The sequence below is a fragment of the Papilio machaon genome, chromosome 2 (assembly GCF_912999745.1).
Source record: "Papilio machaon chromosome 2, ilPapMach1.1, whole genome shotgun sequence".
Taxonomy (NCBI): Eukaryota; Metazoa; Arthropoda; class Insecta; order Lepidoptera; family Papilionidae; genus Papilio; species Papilio machaon.
This window is the reverse complement of record NC_059987.1, coordinates 1,909,982-1,934,075: the sequence shown is the minus strand read 5'-3', so window position 1 is coordinate 1,934,075 and position 24,094 is coordinate 1,909,982. Positions and strand designations below refer to the sequence as shown.

At 35.0% G+C, this 24,094-nt stretch overlaps 1 protein-coding gene across 1 annotated transcript in view; it reads right to left on the bottom strand.

The window, feature by feature from the left end:
- The window catches only part of LOC106719008 (kinesin-like protein KIF13B), a 90,564-nt gene that overhangs the window by 33,086 nt on the left and 33,384 nt on the right, over nucleotides 1-24,094 (bottom strand). Inside the window, exon 3 of the mRNA XM_045684373.1 lies at nucleotides 8,109-8,272. Coding sequence (XP_045540329.1) covers nucleotides 8,109-8,272 — 164 coding nt within the window. The remainder of the gene's footprint in view (nucleotides 1-8,108; nucleotides 8,273-24,094) is intronic.

The following is a 24,094-nucleotide window of genomic DNA, read 5'->3' as shown; positions in this document are numbered from 1 at the left end:
TACCATCCTAAAACACTAAGAGCTTCGCACAAAGCACTTTTACACTGAAAAGGCCTTACGTAGCGCACGTAAAACAATTTTCTCGTTTCAGAATCTTCCAGTACAACTCTGAATTGCTTCATCTCATAGCCGAGGGCGAAAAGAAATGTAATTGCAAAAATGTAGCTGTCAACCTTCTAGCGGGGTGTCTCGCAATTTCATGTAAATTCGCACACCCTTGAAATATATCCTGGGAAATCCTACAGATGTTCCGACAATTATTTCCTTATTACAAACAACGATAAGGAAAGTTGAAAAACTGGTTTAATGAAACTAGTTTTGTATTTGCTCGTATTCTTTTAGTTTACTAAATTTACAGTTAGTTAATGTTATTAACTCGCCAACATTAAAGTTTATCATGTTATAAAATGGGTTGAGATATGAATCGTACTTATTCCAAAAATTCATTACAGTTTTTATAAATACATCCTGAGTCAGAAAATAATAAAAAATACACAAATTAAGATAATTATTACTGCGTAATCCTCTATACTTACTTAGCACGTGTTTGGGACGATTCCAAAATGGGCTAATAAAGAAATCGAATGTGCAAAATTGTGGAAACTGGTCTGAACCCGGAACTAATAACTGCATGTGGGCACTTATGCATGGCAACGGCCCAGACTGTGCGGGGGTTCAGATTCGCCGTTTACTTTCAACATACGAGCTCCATCCATCTTTCATATGCTATTTCATGCTCGAAAAATAAGCATACAAATATTTGAATCTTTTTCGAATTGCATCTATTATGATACAATTTTGGCATGCTTTCGCATTTCAACGTCGTAAAAGGACTTCAATACCATTATTTTTCGCAAATACACGTGTAAGCAATATGTGTACATTTAGACAAGTATTTTTTACGCATAAGCAAATTCGAACGAAATGTTATCATTTTACCTAAAGTAGATATTTCAGATTTTGATAATTTTACAACATTAAAGAAAATTAAAACAATAATAACATACAACTAACAATCATGTACGAGTATGTGTGTAAAATCGATGCAGTTGTGTAAAATGCACGCTCGAACGCACTCAAACAGCTCTATAAACGGTGCGGTTAGGGTTGTCCACTATTTTTTGTGGTTATGAAAATCGATACTGAAGAAAACCATATTCATTGATAAAAATCCCATATTGTGAAGTTTAAAATTTAAAAAATTATAATTGTGACGCTGTTACAAACATCATCCCCTGCACCGTTCATACTTAAATTAGTCATAATTAACTAAGATTTGACACATTTAAAACTATACCAAGTTGGCACCCCTAAAATTCGCAATACTGTCGCGCTAACAGACAGTTTTTCGCTTACTACAAACACGGGACACGGCCACAAAGTGTGCTCAGCGAACCTAACGTTTCATTTTACTAAATACAGCTTTTATTGTTTCAATTAATACAAAATAGTTCAAAGTCTGAAATAAAGAATATATATATCGTTTGAAAGTCGTCTTTCAGCACTAAAGATCCAGCATACATGAGGCATAATTACCAGAGTATTTATTATGATGAAATTAATGTACTTCATGAACAAATTTTCCTTCGTAAAATGATTTTACACGGTCATAAAGTACTTGCTTGCATATGGAGGTTGTTCAGAGCTGAGTATAGGTATTATTATTTCACAGAAAATGACAGCACATAATATGCCGCAGGAAGTGAAATACGCTGTTGAAATGCCAATGCGTATGGGGCCTTTATTAAAGCTCTGTCTTAAAACTTATCTTCAAAATAAAAAGACGTGCAAAAAGCTCTTTAAAATTTTCGCCATGACTTGCCCTTAGCTACCAACTATGAGTCACATTTCAAACACTCTCTCGTCTAGACGTTATAAATTGATCGAGATTAAAAGTACGATATGAAAATGAATATTTAAGTATTAAATTAACCGAAAATAAGAGAAAGTGAGAACAAAATGTGTACTTCAACAAAGTTTTCAACAAATGGACCATCAAACTTAAATATTAATGAAACAAAATTCAATAACACCGTCGTGCTGAATAATGCAGTTCAGACGACATGCATACAGTGAGATAAGAGAATGTGGGCGCGGAACACGATATTGCTCTCAGACACTCAACAAGGGACACAAAGTTGTCTCAAAGGTGCACATAGTTTAATGCCAAGGTAATTCGTTCGAAGCTTTGTTCTACGACAATTAGACTTGTTTTATCAGTAGCTACGACATTGTTTGCTAATCTACGATAACTTTGGATGTTGAAAGCTTTATAACGTGTTGTTTATTCACTTTTAGCTTATGTAAAACAAGTTTTCTTTACATTCATTGATCACATCGAACAAAAAGGTAAGTAAACATGAAAAAGACAAAGAGGGGACTGTGTTAACCGAATATATATAGTCTATAATACAAGTCTATGTAGATATGTATATTAAAATGAAATAACACATCAACATTGTAGAGAAAAACGATTGTAATAGTGTAGTGCCACGTCACGTAAAACAAACGTGGGTCTCGCGCTTGACACGAGTTTAATTGCCTCGCCGAACGCGTAACAAATGTTACAGCTGCGACGTTACAAAATAACAATTTTCTACACTACTGTTAAATTAAAACTGTCTTTTTAAACTGACATTCCAATTTACTACTTCAGAATATGGAGAAATATCTCGTTCTATTGCTATATCGACAAAAAGACGTATACGTATTATGAACTGGGAATAGGATCCTTTTTCTCTTTGGGTAACTGAAAGGTTAGGTCGATTCGTTCAAGGTTTATATTACCGAAATATAGTAAAACAAATATGTGCTCGATATAACTTGAAGTTAAAGGGATTGGTGGAAATTCGAAAATGTAAATACCTACCACGTTATCTAAGTGGTATATTTCATAAATACGGTGTCTAAGGAAGTAGGAGCAACCGTAATAACATTTCGCAAAAGAGGGTTCTTGACACAATTACACCGGTTTATGCAATTCCCTCGAGACATGTGCATCACACCTAAATTATAGCTAAGCGTGCACTACTCAAGGCGGAGGCACAAGACGTAAAGTGTAGGCGCTTTTGACTCTACCTGAAGTTGTCACCACAAGACGAATTTGGAATAAAGTGTTTTAATCGTGTAATTGTGTTAAAGTGTCATTGCTAAATATATGACGAAGTATATCTTACTAATATTACTAACATTATAAATGCTAATGTTTAAATGGAAGGATGGATGGATGTTTGTTTGAAGGTATCTCTGGAACGGGTCAATGGATCTCGATGAAATTTGGCATAGATGTACCTACCTATATCATAGTCTGGAAGAACACATAGAGTACTAATTAAGTTTTTTTTTAATTCCGCGAGGACGGGGTCGCCGAAGACAGCTATCACAAATAACTTACAAAATAATAGTAAATTCAAAGAACTGTTTAATTACTAGTAAGGCTTAATGTGTCTTTAAATGTTATTATCTGGTACACAGAATTCCTCGAGCTCTCATTTTCATCTTTATCGTTTCACTGAAATTGTTAACAATAATCGGATAACAGCTTTATGAATATTTAATGAATGTTTTATTCAATATTATATCATTTGCGTACCACAAAATGAGTCATTTTCGATTTACATAGCAACAGTCGCCGTCGTTAATTCCCTGACGGTAGTAAGTTATAACTTGTCCCGAGTGCGAGCCCTGTTAATGACGCCGTTTTCCTCTCAAATTGCATTTCATTAAGGCCACGCTAAGCTCTAGGCTTCATGCGAGCACCCTCTTGATTTAGGACGTCTTAGGAAATTTCTACGTTAACGAAAATATAAAACGATTTGTAATAGTATAATACAAATAGCGTTTTAATTATTTTTTATATATACACAATATTTTTGTAGATTTTAATTTATTTTGTATTAAAAACGTTTTTGATATGAAAATATATCGTATATTTAAAATTTGTGTCTTAATTTAACTTGTTATCGATCAAAATTTACTAACTTGAAAAAGTTCTCATCAGATATTGCAGAATTGAGGCTTTTATCTCGGCTACTTATAAAGTGTATAAAAGTTAATCGATAGAATAATGAACATATTCCGAGTACAAATACATAGTATGTAAACATTAAACATGTACGGTAACTTTCTGAAAGCACATGGAATTTTAATGAAAAAGCTACGACGTATAACGCCCGCATTCTTTATTCATAACTGCTTTTTGAGAGAACTGCGTGTGTACTATATGATTAAAAGTTAACGTTTCTATCCCGTTCATTGCATTTACATCGAATATTTTAAATGTTAATTTCATAAATTTATACAGATTTATTATATTACTAGCTATCACTCGCGACTCCATCCAAGCTAAATATACTAAAAAAACTTAATTAGTAGCCTATGTGTTCTTCCAGAAAATGTTCTACATTCATGCCGAATTTCATTGAAATCCGTTGAGCCGTTCTGGAGATACCTTCGAACCAACATCCATCCATACGTCCAAATTTGCACATTTATAATATAAGTAACTAGCTTTTTCCCGCGACTCCGTCCGCGCGGAATAAAAAAAAAAAAAGAAAACGGGGTAAAAATTATCCTATGTCCTATTCCTGGTTCTAAGCTACCTGCCCACCAATTTTCAGTCAAATCGATTCAGCCGTTCTTGAGTTATAAATGGTGTAACTAACACGACTTTCTTTTATATATATAGATAAGTAAGATTATACAAATCAAGAATAGCGTTATATACTACATGTGTATATATGTAAATTTTCAGATGAGATAAATATAAATAAATAAAAAATACCCATCAAGCAGTATTCAAAATATCGCAACGTCACAAACGGTTTTAACTCGTAGTGAATGGATCGAACCGAGACGTTATTAAATCACTCGGTATATTCCGGGCGGCGAGCACAGCGCACCCCTGCGCTAGACTCTCGCTCATTTTTCGAGAGCCTCCAATGTTTTCATGGCTGAGAGACACTTGATTACTCACTACTACTATACAGAATATGATTAATGTTAAGACACTTAATATTTTTTTTCTTAAATATTAAAATATTTATTATTAAAATAGTTATTTAAATGTTTATATTATTGCTATTCCCGAAATTAAAATTAAGATAAAACAAATTGACAAGCAAGAGGGTTAAAGCGTTTTAAAAGAAGTCCATCCATTCAAATTATTGTCAAATAGAACTTAATGATATAGAGAAAGTCTGCATGAAATAAGAGAAAATATTAAAGAAAGTGTGAAACATTAACCAAATATACGTTTGGTTAATGTCGAAAGAACATTTTCGTAGAAACGGCGGAGATATATAAGGCAGAACCAGAATTTCACGTACATTATTCGCTGAATAAACACTTCTACGTCGGTAATAAGACCAGCTATTTAAACTGAAATGCGTAACATATTGTACGTTGGAGAAGCCGAGTTGGAGAAAGGCGGATTAAAATAAAAGCGGTGAAAATTCTGAAAATACATTATCCTACCACATTTAAAATTACATAACAGTGTAAAATTTAAATTTAAAATTTCACAATCCTAATAGCCAACAGCGAAAAATAATTCATTTAAAATTTCCTACAAAGAATCGTCGAAAAAAATAATTAGTCGACACAAAGTTGTGGCCGAAAAAGACAGTTAATGCGGTTAATCTTAATCTCGTTTATGACAAGGAAGAAAAGAAAAATTCCTCTTCGGGACGTGGACGATAAACAAGATTAAAATTTCTCGTAGCTAGTGGGCGAGCGCCGCGTATAAATCTGTGAGGGTAGCCGCCAGTTGAAATGCTAGTTTATAAACAACGCTCCCTTGCGGAATAATAATACAGCGGGATATAAATTTACAGCCCAAGAGCGTGCTTTATGGAAACCTTGACTTTATGAATATTAAATGAGCTACTGAAATAATATATCAAAGGTAAATCTGTATGAGTAATGAAAATTTTAAAAGATAATTAAATCCACAAGCATTATTTTTGTTACAGTGGGCCACTAAGCCAACAATATTCGTGACAATCGTCAAAATTTTTGCAGCGCCCCGGATCGTATCGGACGTAAAGTACACCAAAAAATCTCATACTAATTTTAACATAATTACGATACGAAGGCGATTGTCACAAATATTCTTACTAGGCCTACAGAATAAATCGGATTTTGTAATTTATTAGAAAGACTTTATTCATAAAATAGACATATTATAGGTAAAACTTACATAATAACTTAGAATTTATTATCGTAAAGCTTATATAGATACAGTGAATGGTACTGAAAAACTTTTAACGTATTGTTATTTCTGCTTTATTAAATAGAATAAGAGATATGATTACTAATTAATTTGATTATTATTATTTATCATTCTGTTATATATTGCTTTATACGTTTTTTTATACTATGATGTATTGTTTCTAATAATATCGGACGCTTGTATCAATATCCCAGTTGCCACTAGCGAAGTCTGTAGTTTGAAATCGTTTCGACATGTTGGACAATCCAGAAACTTGTTAAGTTTGCAGCTCAATGGAGAGCTCCAATAAATCATTCAATATCAATACGGACAACCGATATAGATTCAAATTTGCAACGAAACAAGTTTACAGAAGGGAAAAGTTACACACAGAGTTGGACCCATAGTTGAGATACAATAGTCAACAAAGTAAGTTTCAATCAGTTCTATAGCCATGGAATGATGGATGTTTGTTTGAAGGTATCTCCGAAACAGCTGAACGGATCTCTATGAAATTTGGCCCAGATGTAGAACATAGCCTGGAAGAACACATTGGATACTTTTCAAAATTTATTTCCGCGCGGACGGAATCGCGGGAGACGGCTAGTTACTAATAACGGTAGCAATGAACCTAATTGGAACATGAAATTGAGCAACTAATTATTATGTATAATATTTCACAATCCGTAATCACCTCATCTTCTCGAACCGTTTACTTTGATGTGCAATTAAATAGCGGCATCCGAGTGTTGCAATTATTTGCAGATTACATCTTTACATTACGGTAAATCTGTTTAAATATACCTAATTATGTATATATAAGTAATATGTTATACTTAAGACTAATTATATGTTATTTTAACATTTTTACAATCAACAACAAATGTCAACACATTATTATGAATGTCAGTTTGAAACGAAGGCGATTATTTATAACAACACTAGCTTTTACCCGCGACTCCGTCCGCGCGGATTAAACAATAGAAAACGGGGTAAAAATTATCCTATGTCCGTTTCCTGGTTCTAAGCTACCTGCCCACCAATTTTCAGTCAAATCGATTCAGCCGTTCTTGAATTATAAATAGTGTAACTAACACGACTTTCTTTTATATATATAACAACATATATAACATTTGATCCAGACAAAGAAATGTATACAAGATACAAATAAGTAAATATTAAAATTGCAACTGAATATTACAACTGACAGTGCCTGTAAAATAAACTACTACATAGTGCGCTGTCGGCTGCAACAAAGTTAAAATGGCGTGGAGTCAAAGCATTCAATTTGCGAGGCAATTTCCCGACAGAAACGCCCCTAGGCCACATGACAAAGTAATATGTAAGACAGGACGGACGTAACATATCATTACAGGTTTCTGGATTGCATAGATGAAAATAATTAGACCGGTACAGTAACTAATTGTTTGAAATTCTATTATTTATTATTGGAAGATATACAAAATGTCGTATGTTATATTTATTTATAAACTAAAATAAGAAAAAGCTAAAGAAATAACAGTATAACCGTAAGTTTTCACCCCCTGCTAGTCAAGAGCTGAAAACAAAAGGTTGAATTGTTAAAGTCGCTGCGGCCTTGACTCTTTTCTATTTTCGTTGACTGCCTACGTCGAAAAGAAATGAATAGTCGCAAAGCACTTAAAAATATAACTGTAGACATATCTAATAGGGTAGAGGGCACCTATATTCGTGTAAAACTAACTATAAAACTGTAATTTACTTGACATTTATTATTGTAGCATTGAGAATTCATTAATATTTATTGTATGGATGCGATTTTTCAAAGATAATCAAAAAATTAAAATCGTAAAAACAAAATCGTATGTATCACCCCACACACCACTGGTCACCAGTACCTATATTTAACTAACATTACCTGTCTGTCCGTATGCAAATATGCAGGCATTGTAGCCATCGAATGCATTGTCGAGGATGTCCCGGCCGAGACATTCGAACACCGTCTTCTGTGACGCAAAGTTGGGCAGCGCTGAATCGAGTGAGTAGAAACAGTGGTCGAACGCGAACGTCTTTGGTTGTTTTCTGCAACAAAAAACATCATAATTTAAAGTATATTTACGTACATTGAACAGAATAATAATAACCTAATCTTAGTCCTCTTTCCTCCTCCTCTAGTTTTAGTAGGAGAGAAAGGATAGGAAGTGGATTTGTCTGTAGGCGATGGATAGGAATGGGAAATTATCTCATTTTGTGCGTCCCTTTCTCCGTTGATGAAAGGTAGGCAACGCATCTGCAATTGCGGATGTCTACGGTCGGCGGTCGCTCCGCTATTTCGGCGAATTCAGGTAGCCGCTCGCTCGTTTACCAACTTATGATATAAAAAAAAAGAATGTAGAAATATTTAGAATATTTATCTTTAAACGATTTGTGTGGTAGTAAAATAAACGTCGCCGCCATTTTGGCATTAGGTAGTGGACTGTAATAGCCCAATTACCTGTAAAGTGGTATGATTAATTCAAATGGAAGTCACATTTGAATAGAGCTCAATTATTATGCTTTGGAGGATGTGTTTGGCAGGGCAATATTGTTTACTTTCATGTTACAATAATCAATTAAATGTTTCTAATTTCTCATCACGTCTATGTTATTGCTACGAAGTGAATAAATGATAAAACTTTAAATATCCAAAGAATTCCATGCGCGAAATAATTGAAGCTTTGATAAAAAATTCTAATTTTGGTTAAATATTTAATACAAAGTGTAACTTGTTATTAATGTTGAGACATCAATGGTAAACTATATCTCAGTAGAAGCGACAGTGTTGAAGATAAATGGGGCGTTAGGAAAATTAAAGCGCGCATGAAGCGAACTCGACTCGATCAAACTACGCTAATGACGGTAACTTTTAATTAATTTCGCTTACTAGACAAATTCCAACGTACAACCTTGTTAAAGGGATGGATATTAAAAATACCAGTGCCCTAATAAATAAATTTGTAAGGAGTAAAATTTATTGTACCATTTTTATTAAAGAAGAAAGTATATTGAAATATTGTGTTTTAACGTTATGCAATTTAAGTAAATCGTACTTAATTAGGAAAACAAACGTATAATTAACCAGCGATCGGCCGCGACTTCGTCCAGCCGTTCTGGAGACTACTCGGAACAAACGTGGCCGAGCGGACAGACATATATAGGTAGACAGGCGATTTTAAAAAAATTTGCTTTCCGTTATCAGTAACGCAAATACATCACTTGTACGAAATATGATTTTTTTTTTCGATATTACATACATACACTTCAATTTTATTCATGTGTATTAATAACAAAATACAGATAAACAAAATCAACTACGTTTTAATAATAGTTTTTATTTTGCTAAAGTTTTCAATTAGGATTAACATTAATTTTCCTTTGCATTTTGCTATCATAAATTAATGCTTTAGGTGGTAGCCAGGTGCAGTATAATATGGGATTAAGTTTGCGTACCGTGTAACGTATGTTACAAAAATTCAATAAACTGACATTTCTGAACGGATTGATGACTCTGTGGCGCGAGCTGTCAGTTGATTTTACGACTTGTCACTGTCACTTTTTACCTTGACCTCGATGCGAAGGGCATCGACCCTGTATAACCTATAATTTTTATATCTTTATTTAATCTTATACCAAATTCTTACTTCTTATCGAAATAAGAATTGCTCCCCGTACTGGGTAAGTTGTGCAAAATGTATTTTATTATTTCACTGTTATTTTTTCACTTCATTTCACCATGCTATGCTTTCCTATTTAAATATGAATTTTGCTCTTTTCTATATAATTGTAAGACTGCAACGGCCCGGAACAGCTATACTACGTACCGTCCTTGCTTCGCTTTCGGTTAAAACTAGTAACGGCTGCCGGGCACGAATTTATAACCGTGCCTCAATTTGTGCCATGTCCATTACAGGGAGTAAGTTTGGAATTTTACAACATCGACATCCGACGGCCGACTGGCTTGATAAAGCCTAACGACCACTGATTGCTACTCACTCCTGGCATCGCTTCGCAACCAGGCTCAGCTCACGACTGGCTTGATATAGCCTAACGACCACCGATCACTACTCACTCCTGGCATCGCTTCGCACCCAGGCTCAGCGCGTTACAACTAGCAAGGAGCGTGCGGTACCTCAGGAACAGGGCCAGACCTTGGCGGAACCCTCTTTTATTAGTTTAATTTCTTTATAAAATTGATCAATATTTTCTTTTTATTATTCATTTTATTTACTAATATAACTTATATTCTTTTCTAATTTTTGTCACTTTTATTTTTTTTTTTCTTTTCCCTCAAACAACCAACACACACAACTTTGGGTCGGATGGGACGACCAAAAGAGTGCTGCCGCCCCTTCCAAGTAATCTCTATAGACTTGGTGGGACCACTACCTAATTCTAGAAAGCAGAATTCTTACATTTTTGTAGTAACGTGTTGCTTTTCCAAGTATTGTTTGCTTTTTCCTCTACGAAGAGCTACAGCGGATGGGATAGTTAAGTCTTTGGAAGATCATGTGTTTCTCGTCCACGGCATTCCACAAACGGTTATTTTAGATAATGGTTGTCAGTTTATTGGTCGCGAGTGCAGTGCATTGTTTAAAAAATACAAAATACCAAATATACATTTTACGCCCAAATATACACCGCAAATAAATACAGTAGAGAGGTATAATAAAACTATAGTCACTTCCATATCTACCTTCGTAAATGAAGATCATCGGTCTTGGGATGTAAATTTACCCAAAATTCAATTCGCGATAAATAACTCTGTTAATGAAACAACTCGTTTCACCCCGTCCTTCTTAGTGCACGGACGAGAATTGGTAACTTGCGGTTCTCACTACATTAATAATGACGATAGCTCTGACGAATTAGTATTTTTACCGCGTGATATTTACGCGGAAAATCTGGGACACTTGGGCCCAGTGTTCGACGCAGTGCAGGCCGCTCTTTGGCAAAGCCACATTAAAAATTCTAAGCGGTACAATCTTAGGCGAATTGACGCAGACTTTAACGTTGGTGATATTGTTTGGAAGCGTTGTTACTTCCTAAGTGATAAAGATTCCCATTTCAGTAAGAAGCTCGCGCCCAAATTCCAAAAATGCAAAATTGTAAAAAAAAGGTCACCTCTGGTTTATGTGTTAGAAGACATGACCGGTCGCAATTTAGGGGCATGGCATGTTAAAGATTTAAAGTTGTTGCAAGACCGTGTTGGCGCGTCAAGTAAAACTCCTTGAAAGGATTTTCCCGAGGTAAAATCCTCCCTGAGGAGGGGGGTATGTGTAACGTATGTTACAAAAATTCAATAAACTGACATTTCTGAACGGATTGATGACTCTGTGGCGCGAGCTGTCAGTTGATTTTACGACTTGTCACTGTCACTTTTTACCTTGACCTCGATGCGAAGGGCATCGACCCTGTATAACCTATAATTTTTATATCTTTATTTAATCTTATACCAAATTCTTACTTCTTATCGAAATAAGAATTGCTCCCCGTACTGGGTAAGTTGTGCAAAATGTATTTTATTATTTCACTGTTATTTTTTCACTTCATTTCACCATGCTATGCTTTCCTATTTAAATATGAATTTTGCTCTTTTCTATATAATTGTAAGACTGCAACGGCCCGGAACAGCTATACTACGTACCGTCCTTGCTTCGCTTTCGGTTAAAACTAGTAACGGCTGCCGGGCACGAATTTATAACCGTGCCTCAATTTGTGCCATGTCCATTACAGGGAGTAAGTTTGGAATTTTACAACATCGACATCCGACGGCCGACTGGCTTGATAAAGCCTAACGACCACTGATTGCTACTCACTCCTGGCATCGCTTCGCAACCAGGCTCAGCTCACGACTGGCTTGATATAGCCTAACGACCACCGATCACTACTCACTCCTGGCATCGCTTCGCACCCAGGCTCAGCGCGTTACAACTAGCAAGGAGCGTGCGGTACCTCAGGAACAGGGCCAGACCTTGGCGGAACCCTCTTTTATTAGTTTAATTTCTTTATAAAATTGATCAATATTTTCTTTTTATTATTCATTTTATTTACTAATATAACTTATATTCTTTTCTAATTTTTGTCACTTTTATTTTTTTTTTTCTTTTCCCTCAAAAAAAAAAAGAAATAACGTGACAACCGGCTGCACGGGGGACGCTTAGCCGACGACGATACCTACAAAATTATGTACACAACCTTGTAAAAACTACACTTTCTGCCACACTAACCGTTGGTTTCTTAGACCAAAATATCTGTATAAAACATATCGTCATCAGTGTCATTATCTATGACAAAACAGAGGTAATAATATGTTTTAAACAGAGATTTTGGGCACAGAAACCGACGATTAATGTCTCAGGTGGTCAATAATGGAACCCTTTAAAGTAGATTTCACGTACTAATCTATTCTATCTTAAGGTTGATAACGCATGTACCAATGCAGATTTCTATGGACAACGGTCACCGCCATTTTAGCGAATTCAAGTGACACTTTTTCGTTTGCCACCTTTTGCTATAAAAAAAAAAATATACTAGCAAATATTGTTTATTCGACTTTTTTCATATACCTTTCAGCTTGGTACAAATAAAAGCAAAGGTAAAAACATCTAAATTTCTACTAAACACTTCTGTAAACGTCTATAAGATAAGAATTTCTTTGTAAGGGAATTCTAAAGGTTCCTTATCTGATTGCTACACATTCAAGGAAATCTTGCGCAATTCGCAAGAATAGGGTTTACCCTCACTTAAGTTTCTTTATCAAGATTAGTATAGAAATAAAACCCTTAGGTGTCGAGGAAATACTCCTTGGAAATATAAGAAAAAAACATTTTGTAGTAACTATATTTTGCACTTGCGATATTTTATCGTACTAATATTATAAATATTAGATCTCTAGAAGGTATCTCCGGAACGGCTGCATGGATCTCGATGAAATTTGGCATAGAGGTACAGCATAGTCTAAAAGAACACATAGGCTACTAATGAAAGTTTATGAGTACGAGTCACGAGCATCAGCTAGTAGTTCATTTATAACAAGAACACAATATATTTTAACAGGATTTTTTTTCTTCGATATATAAACTAAAAATCTGGCACAAAAAAGTAACCGTACAGGGCATGAATATCACCTAATTCTTTTTTTTATCAAAAGCGCCGAGTGGTCTTTTGTTTTCAGAGCACCGCTTCGTTTGCGGATTTTTTATATCAGTATCTGGTAAATAGGGGCTCGACCCGCCACAGAGATATATAAAAGTTCAATCGGGGGTATAAATCTATTTTATTTCATCATTCAAAACATATAGATGAATTTGTTAAAATGTAGGCATCAAAAAACATAAAAGGAAACTTCGATATTCCGATTCCATTTTCTTAATTATTTATATAATTGCTTTGAGTGTTTTTCATTGTCTTTTTTGGATTTAACTTATGTCTCTGAAACCTGAACAACAAGAAAAAATCTAGCCTAACCTAGACTAGTCGAGAGTAATTTGTCCATTAATTAAATCACAAAAAGTGTAGTGCAATGTGTTAAAACGCCTAAAAGATAAAATTTAAAACAAAAGACACGTTCAATGTTTCTTTTTATAAAATGCGAGCAAAGTTGTGTGTTATATAACTTCAAACTTTCGTGGTTTTTACTAATATAATGTTCGTAAGAAACGGGATTCTTACCACGATTAGGCTGTTTGAGCTCCCAAACAGCTAATCGTGGTAAGAATCCCGTTTCTTACGAACATTATATAAGTTGTGTGTTATATCGTATGAAATCAGTTTGTGCACGCAGCAGACTGGAAATGAAAACGATACACTGCGCCAATGTCGCTCAGTCTGCTCACGATATTTTACCGATGAGACTCAACGGAAAGTGTATCTGGAACGATACTCGTCTCGTACTATTGAACTTGTTTTCCTTTTTTGTTTGAGTTTTTATTGTTCTTGTACTTTATTTACTACCTCAATACTCAATTAGTTTGTTTGAGAATAATGAAGACAAAACTTTTGGATCTCGGGGCTTTTAATTAAAAGTTAAGCGAGAAATATTCATTATTTGTCCATTGAAAACAACTACAATACAAGAATCCTTGGACTATATTCCTTTTATTGTTATACAGTATTTACACCTTGGATTCTAAATATGTACCTATATATATTTTTTCACGTTCTCTATTTGTAAAATATTGTTACGATAGTGAATATAAAAGTATAATTGGAACGAAGTTCCTTATCGCGCGTTGTGAAAGGGGGCTAGACGGAAAAAATTCTACGAAAAGTTGTCACGACACTTTTCGCTACTTCACCATGGCAACGACGTGACAATATATAACGAAAATTCATAGAAATAAAATGTACTTCTTGTGAAGACTTAAGTTTTTTATTCATAGAATAAACATTGGTTCCTTCATTAATTAATCGAAAGGAACTTCGTTCCATCAGGGTGTCCCTTGACACCTCTCAAGTTTTTTTTTCCTATTATTTTTACTCTAATACTTGAAAAACTATCGTTCGTGTACGTGTAAACGATAGTTCCTCGTTTTAAAAATTGCAGACAAATACTCATAGTTTGTCTTGTAGAGGATATGCTAACGCGCTATATCTCATCCGTGTATTTTTGTCAACATGTCACAAAGAAACATGAGCCATATTCGTTGAAAGCTGGCAGCGCACAGCATAAATCAAAATTTCAATTTGCCCGCTGACATCCAGCTATCGCGGTGTAATGTTACCCGCAATATTGTATACTGGCTTATGTTTATTTTCATAGTTACTAGAGTTAGACTTATGTGATTAAGAAATATTAAAAACGAGTTGCAAATTAAAAGTAAAGTACTCTCAGTTATGTACAATATTACATAAGAAATTCAGGACAGGGTCTAAAATAGGCCGTTAGTTTCAGTATTAATCCCCCAAAGTGCTACCTGCGATTACAGCTCATGAAATGGTAATTCAATTTCACAATGGGGTAGTAACCTAACATTAGGCCAAGAACCTTTGGTATTAAATTAGTCACGCGTAAAGGGGTTTTGGTCGGGCCGCATACAATGATTACATTAGTTTCCTAAACGATTGTGATAAGCCATCTCGGAACGATTTATTTTAAACAAGAAATTAATTCAGGGTTAGGAAACCTAGCGTGTGTACTAGACTTAAGGACACCAAGTCCTTGACATAAAAACCTTGAAAACGTCTGAACGTATTCAATGTCTTTGTACTGTAAGGTTTTCAATATGCTGCATGTTTAGATAAAAATAATTATAGCGATCCATCACTTTGAAAAGTCGGTATTTAGGCATGCAATAATACACCCCTTTCTTAAGCTTTATTAAATACATCTAAGATTACGTGCTTTTTCTTTACCAGCTGCTACTTTAAAAAATCGATTACGATCGTGGTTGCAAGAAAACATATTGAAAATTGAATGAATGTTCCCACAATATATTAGCATAAGCAAGAAAACTATAACAATGAAACGGGGAATCTACTGGGACGTGTGACTACACGTTATGTTACCGGTGTCTGCAATGTGACGTGTAGCTCATAGTAAGTATGGCGCGGCGACAGAGCGCCGGCGACGGCGTCCCCAGCCGAAGCAGACGGCTGGCCGCTCGCCAGATACGTCAGGGGCCATCGTTCCCGCCTGTCCAGTTTCAATGGATCGCCAATCGATCATTGTTACACACTCTCAAGAAAGCATTATTCAATTTATCTTCCAAAAAAAATCATCTCTCAAAAGTACTTTTTCATGTACTCGTAAAGATACTCGTATAATTTTCCACAATAGCTTTTTAATGAAAATGTAGCGTGTAATTTGAAGAAATACGTCGACTTGGTAACTTTTTAAGATGAATGAGAAAAACAAATATGTGAATAATTATAAAATGTAAAAAATGACTTTTTAAAGCATATGTGTATTTTAAAAAACGTGACGTTTCTTTACGATACGGAAACGAAATAAATGATGTACCTACATTCCTTATGTGATTTTTGAGATGAATTGCAGAATCTTTCATAGGATGAAGTGAGTGGCTCGCAGCCAAATGCACCGACCTAGCTTTTGGGTAGCAAACTCATCCACTGCTATCAATTGATAAGATTAATGGACACACTGAGGAGGGACGCTTCCGATTACTTATCCAAACAATTTAACTTAAGATATATAATATTGCATTTATTACTGATATTTTAAAAAATGAGTTTAAAAGTTTTTGTTTTATAAAAATGTTTTTATAACAAAAATAACAATAAAAAAAGCGATAATTAGAAACTATGTCAAATTATTTTCATACATATTTAAATAAGATACAAGTTTACGGCTTTATTTCAAACATTTTCTCCTTTTATATTGTAAATGAACATAAAAGTTCAAAGGTTTCCTGCGGTTTCTTTAATTAAAGTTACGTAAAGGGAATCCAGAACGTATAGAACTACTAGCAGTTTATTACAGCTGAGCATATCTTAAATGAAATGAAACCATATACTATGCGAATTTATGTAACTAACATTTCTCCGAACATAGTATTCTAATACGTTTTCTACTCAATAGCAGTTGGTTGTAAAATTATTAAATATTTCAGACTAAAAGATCCAAGTAATAGAAATAAATATTGCTGTAAGATTCCACTCACGAATCACTTGTACAAAACATGTTGTTATGCCATTTTTTTTATTTTTTGTATTGCTGTTTCGGCAGTGAAAACGCTTATTAAGAAAATATGAACAAACAAACAACAAAAAATGAATACAGCCGCAAAACCAGTCATGGCCAACGTTAAAAAACTCGACTTATTTTCTAATACAAATGAAGGGAAGGAAAAAGCTCGACTTTTCTTTTTAATCTGTCGCAATGGAAATAACGTTAATTTAGTAATTTTCACGTATAAATTCTGCAGTTTATTAAAATTTTAAAACAAGTGTCAATAATATTGAAATATAAATATATTCTATTACTTACTACAAAATATTTGTTAAACCATTTGTTAAAAAGTTACGGATATCGTTAAGAGACAAACCTTATATATATTAATAAAAAAGATTCATATTCTATTCATCCCTCGTCAAAAGTTGTCCAATAATGCTGCTTGAATAAACATAATGATGACATATGTGAGGCTTAACTTTAACCACACGTTGAATACATTAAAGGTAAGATTAGATAAAAAAAAAAGATTTAAACAGTAAAACTGTTTAACAGTAAGCTTTTTTTTATCGAGACTCATGAAACCACGACACACCTACATATCATTTACACAGTTTTATGAAATAAACACTCAAAAAATATGCAATAAGAATAAGCAAAAAAATAATAACAAAATATTGCTTTGTTAGCATTACTCATGCCGGCAAAAGGCAATAATGTGTTCGCGCGAAACTTCGCAATGTCGCGAGGGAGGAGTTGGAAATGCTGACTCCGTGTATTTGCCCCTCGTGTGGAACTTCCCTCAAGGCTTAGGGCAAGGCCAAATACATGTAATAAATCGTTATCTTTAGCTGTTTATTCCTATGCTCTAGGGTAAAAAACAACATAAATATACTTCATAGTAGAGCATACAAACACAATTCACGTCGTATTATATCTGCCGCGGAAATAATAAGGCCAGCGTTACGCATACTAACATCGCATGTTATTCTGCGACCTCTTCCTGAAATATATAATATTGTGTTTAGTATTTAGCTAATGTATAGTGCTCTATATATATTTATGTCACAACTAGCTGTCGCCCGCGACTCCGTCCGTGCAGAATTTAAATAATAATAATAATAATAATAATCTTTATTTCAAGCAGCATATACAAGCTCATTATTTAGTTAGTAGGATACTTACGAACTATGTTAGTAACAATAATAATAACTAACTATAAACCAAGCGCCACATGCAGCTTTAGGCTGTGATTAATATATTTACAATCTAGCCTACTTGCTATTAAGCTAAGTATGCTGTTGGGACTGGCTCGCACCCTGCGCACCAGGGATGCGCATCTTTTGCGCATTGTGGCATAAAAGCAGTCGACGCGGGCTTCTGCAAACATCGCTGATGCGCTACAGAAGCGAGGCAGTCCCATCAGCACCCTGAAGGCATTATTATATTGAACGCGAAGGTCGTTGTAAGACTTTTGCTTGTATGTCGCCCACAGGCTGCTCGCATAGAAGCTCGTGCAGTAAGCTCTAAACAAAGTGATTTTCACTTCTTTTGAGCATCGGGCAAACCTGCGAGCGATCATATTGGCCCTCACAGACAACGCCCTTCGCTCCCTCTCTATGTCACAATCGTCTTTGAGATCAGTGGTAATGATTTGCCCTAAGTACTTAAACAGGTAAACTCTATTCAAGGTCAAACCACAGAGTTTAACGTCAGGCACATTATCATTGTTTTTACCACCTTTCTCAAATATCATAAAATAACTTTTGTTTACATTATAAATTAAGCCGTGACTATTTGCATAGTTTTCACAAATTGCGAGTAATTTCCTCAGACCACAGACCGATGCGCTCAACAGTACCATGTCATCTGCGTAACTGATGTTGTTTACACAGACGTGATCAACATGGCAGCCGACATGCTGACTGCTCAGCGCAACGATCAGGCCATTGATGTACAAGTTGAACAAGACAGGGGAGGTAAGACCCCCCTGTCTTACGCCACACTTCAACTTATACGAATCAGAGTACGTGTCTGACCATTTGACAACATTGACCTGATTTCCATACCAAACTTGCAGAATTCTAACAATATCGCTTGGTACTTTTAATTCATCCAATTTTTTCCAGAGTATGTCATAGGAAACCAAGTCAAATGCTTTGGACAAATCGAGGAAGGCAGCATAGACTCTAGTTTTTCGAGATGTATAATAGTTAATTGTGTGTTTAAGACATATGGTCGCACTTTCTGTGGAAAGTCCTGGTCGAAAACCAAATTGATTATCATGAATTTTCACATATTTATTCAGCTTCGAGTTCAGTATTCCGTCCAGGACCTTCGCCATGATTGTCGCGAGTGATATAGGCCTGTAATTATTTTTATCAGTTAGATTTCCCGTTTTGTTTTTTACGACAGGAACAACCACAGTTTTCATAAGTTGTGATGGCAGATAAGAATAGTTTAGACACAGAGAATAAAACATAGCCAGGACTCTAGGGGCATGAGGCCCTGCATACAAAAGATGCTCGATGCTGAGCCCGTCGTGACCGGGAGATTTCCCTTTGGATATTGACTTTATTGTTCGTACCACGTCCTCCTCCGTTATACATGTTGTCACCTTGGCATTGTAGGTCTCAGCATCGTGCATCTCAAATGCTTCTTTTACAGGGTTGACTAAGAAATTGTCTTTAAACAAACGTAATAACAATTAAAGAAACGTAATAAGTAGCCTGTGTTGTTGCAGACTATGTTCTAAATCTGTGCCAAATTTCCTTTGCAATAAGGATCATTTTAAAAGATACTTACAAATTAGCTAAATTACGCTTCCTATACTCTGGATTTTCGTTACCGAAATATCCGTCTTATATATATTTTTTACGTATATAACAAATTTTTCTTTCTTACAAAAAGTTTATGAAATATAAAATTTAACACATTGGTGTTCCCGCTGCTCGTTTACCTCCTCATCTTATAAAAAAAGTCAACGTGAGTACAAAATATATTATTTTACTCATAATAATCAGGTAATTACCTAAACATTATATGTCCACAGTTAGTATAATAGTGTTGACAAGTAGAATTACCCTGAATTTTATAAGGATTATGTACCTCCGCGCGATATAAATCGTGCGCCGACGACAGCTTCCGACTGGGGAGCGGAAGTATCGCGGTACTCGAGATAGGCTCAGCCATTGTATACGGAATATTTCATATTATCTTAAAGGTAAATTGACATTTTTTATTATAAGTTGGAAAACGAGCAAGCGACCACCTAAATTCGCCGAAATGATAAACGGACCGCTGCCCATAGACAACCTCAATAGCAGATGCGTTGCGTGCCTTTAATCGACGTAGGAAGAGAAGCACAGAAAAAGAATATTTCTACTTCCTATCGTCCTCCTCCATCAAATCCACTTTCCCTCCAAAACACCTCTTTATAAAAAAAGGGTGAAAAGACAAAGTGGACTAAAATTAAACCTGTGGAATGCGCACTCATCAAACGAAGCGCGGAATTACTTCCACTTAACGCCTGTCTTGTATGGTCGTGGTATTGCTCCGGGCGAGTCGGCACATTCGTGCAACCGATGTTGTTGTTGCTGGCATCTACCATTGTTAAAAAGATATGAAGGTAATATGTAATAAGCATTTATCAAATTCAAAAAATCGGTTTAAAGTAAGTATAATGTATGTATATAGGCAAAGATTGAACGTTTATAGAATAAGTTAACGCAGGATTCCCAATAGTTTACTTTACCTTTATTTTCTAAGCTAGCGTTGTACATTTACGCATTTGAATAACACATATTATCCTGATCAGAGGTGGAACGATCGTTACAGCAGTAAAACAAAGAAGAGATTACAAGCAACCGTTATTTATATACGGAGACACACACATTTGTAGGGTCTTTCTAACTTGACCCTCAAAGCCTTACGCAGGAGGCGCTACTCATGACCGAACAGAATACGAAAAAGATTGCGTCACCGCGCGCCCTACTTGGTAACTCATTTAAAACGAGATATCTCTTTCGGTCGAACAACAGTCTCTTGTATTATTTATTCGTTCTAAATTAGGCAATTACGTTTTTTCTTGTACTTGTATAAACGCCGTCTGTTTATTGAACTTGTTTAAATTAGACTATTGGCTATGTAATGTGCACAGGTGGGCACAGTTAATCGAAAAGTTAACTTCGTTAATCGTTAATTCGTTAATAAAAAAATTAACTTCGTTAATCGTTAAAGCGTTAAATTCTCGAAAATTTAACGCAAGTTAAAGTTAATCGTTAACAGTTAACCATACCAAAATTGTACATACTAATTTCACACTTATTGTGGCGACACTTGTTTAAAATAGTAATTTGACTATACATTCTATAACACATTAGTATTAGAGACAAGTATGAATGCATTATAGTATATTTCATTACGAGTGCAGAAAGCCTGTCATTGCAAAGTTCCGACAAATGTCTACAGGTTGACAGTTGGAACAAGTTGTAATGACAGTTCCGCACGTGTACTAAACAACTATTTTTAATACAGTTGCGAAAAAATGAAGCAATTTAATAGAATAATAAAAACACAATAAACTCAACTTTAACTAAAATGTTTGAAAAATGACGCCAACCGTAAAAGCATACAAACAGAGATTTTTTTGTTTTCGACATCCATTCTGGGTAGGCAAAGGGAACTATGCCCAAACGGCCAAGTCTTCAGTAGATTATTTTTATTGATATGATATGAAAAAATGAAATTTAATGAGATGAAATAAAATGAAACCTAACCTAATTCATTGAATCAAATCATTAAATCTGATATTGTAACAAATTAGGAGCTTCTTTTTAGAAAAATTTGCGTGAAGCATAAAAACTTCAATGATTTTTTTTGTAAGAACTTCGTGGTTGGTTTTTTCTTAGACATTATTTTGACAGATGGGAAAGAGAACGCACGAGTTTGGAAAAGCTAAAGAAGAAGCACGAGTAAAAAAGTTTTTTAATACAGTTGCTCAAAAAGTGGCGTATTGCAGGGACGAAGAGCGTTCGGGATGTGGGCTATTACAAACTCTTGTTTTTATATAGTCGTAATGAAATACACTATTTAGAACCTTCTTTTGATTTTGTCCTGTTGGTCACGTCTTTCCCGGACGCTCTGATGCATCACACTTGCACGCGAACTTCACATATATCAATTATTAACTCGGTCGCTCACCATTCGAGTTGCCGATAATCGCCCAACAGTTTGAACTTACGAGTGTGGCGTGGCGCGTAATTTAAACAAAATGACAGCACGTCTACAAGTTTCTAATTTAACGATTAACGGACTTTTATTAACGGAAGTTGAGTTTAACGGAAGTTAACAAAAGCGTTAACACTTTTTGAAGTTAACTTAAAAGTTAATCCGTTAAGCAAAATGTTAACTTCGTTAATTAACGATTAACGGATTAACGAGTTAATGCCCAGCTCTGGTAATGTGGTTATCTATTATATTAAATTTACAACATTTAACATTATTTTTATATAGGAGAAGGGGGCAAACATTCGCAAAACCAGAGCAACCGTAAAGGAGGGTCGGCCTTTTAGGAATATGTGTGCTGAGCTTTTCTTGAAGGCCGCTAAATCGTAATTGTTTGGAAATACCACTGAGGACAAAGTATTCCACAACGTTGTGCGAGGTGAGACATTACGAGAAAGTATCGTCGTATAAAATCATTTTATAAATCGTAATGTTCGTTGTAATTTTTTTAACTACTATAATAGTGTATGAATTATTATATCAAGGCGTTAATCTATACATAAACTGTGCTTACTATTGTTCGAAACGCATTTAATGACGCGACACGAAACCGAACACAGAAGTATGACGTAATCCGCAATCTTGCTGACGTCACATCGCTGCACGTTACACAGAGGGGCACTCGTAGCCGATGCACTTTCGATGCAAGCCGCATTAGCTGCAGCCCACTCTCATTCACTGCAATCTATCGACCCTTGCAGATGAATGAAAACAAAGTGGAAAATACAGTTAATTGGTAGGTACTCGTAAACAAAGGCTTATCTTTTGTACCAACTATGTATGGAAACAAAAGAAAATAGAGAAAAATATAAATAAATCATTTTTAATGGTCAATCCACACGTTACTTTGCATTGAAGTACTATTGGAAATTATAGATTAATCAAGTAAACAAGGCCTAGTTGTCCCTATGGCTCTATCGCTACAGCAGACTTCAGCTCGTGTCAAAAATCCAGAAAAAGAAACGTAAAAACCAGTCTTACACACGCTACAATTTTCATCTGATACACACGTAATGAATCGATTACGATTATTATCAATAAACCCAACTCATGCCTTTTGAATTAAGACGAACAAAACAATACAATATTCTCTTTTTGTAACAAAATCTAGTTAATATCTATGTCGTAGGATTGAATACAACTGTTCTAACAACGTTTTGTAGACATATCGGTATTTTACTAACGCAAACAAGAACATAGGTCAGGTAAAAGTAAACGATCTCGTGTCACCTATGGACATATGTGACCTCGATAAACAAACATGATCTATGTTTGCCCATCACGCAAGGATGCTAAGATGAATTAATTTTAGTGTACAGCTTTCATGTTAACATTTAGGCCAAACTCTAATCAGAGGGCTACTAGCAAGAAAATTTGCGAGAAATTCACAACACATTCACACAGACAATATTTGTATTAAATTTCTTCAGTGCCTCTATTGGGCGTTAAGTACAACGACAAATCTCATACAAATTTTGACGATAACGTACAAAACGAATATCGCAAATATTCGCTATAGACCCCTCTGTTATAGTTTTTAAAGTACGGTAAACAAACCCATACAATGATGGCAGCCGATAAAGTATTTTAACAAATAGTTTTCCGAATTCGTTTATCAATCCTCGTATTTATTTATTGAGTACTCATGTTTGAAGGAATAAGACTTAATCTATATATATAAAAGAAAGTCGTGTTAGTTACACTATTTATAACTCAAGATCGGTCGAACTGATTTAACTGAAAATTGGTGGGCAGGTAGCTTAGAACCAGGAAACGGACATAGGATAATTTTTACCCCGTTTTCTATTTTTTATTCCGCGCGGACGGAGTCGCGGGTAAAAGCTAGTTTTACATATTTCTATCTATAAACATTGTATTCAAAATGTTAGCCCATGTTAAGAAATAAACATTTCTGAAAACATAACTGTTAGGAACACGTAAAATAT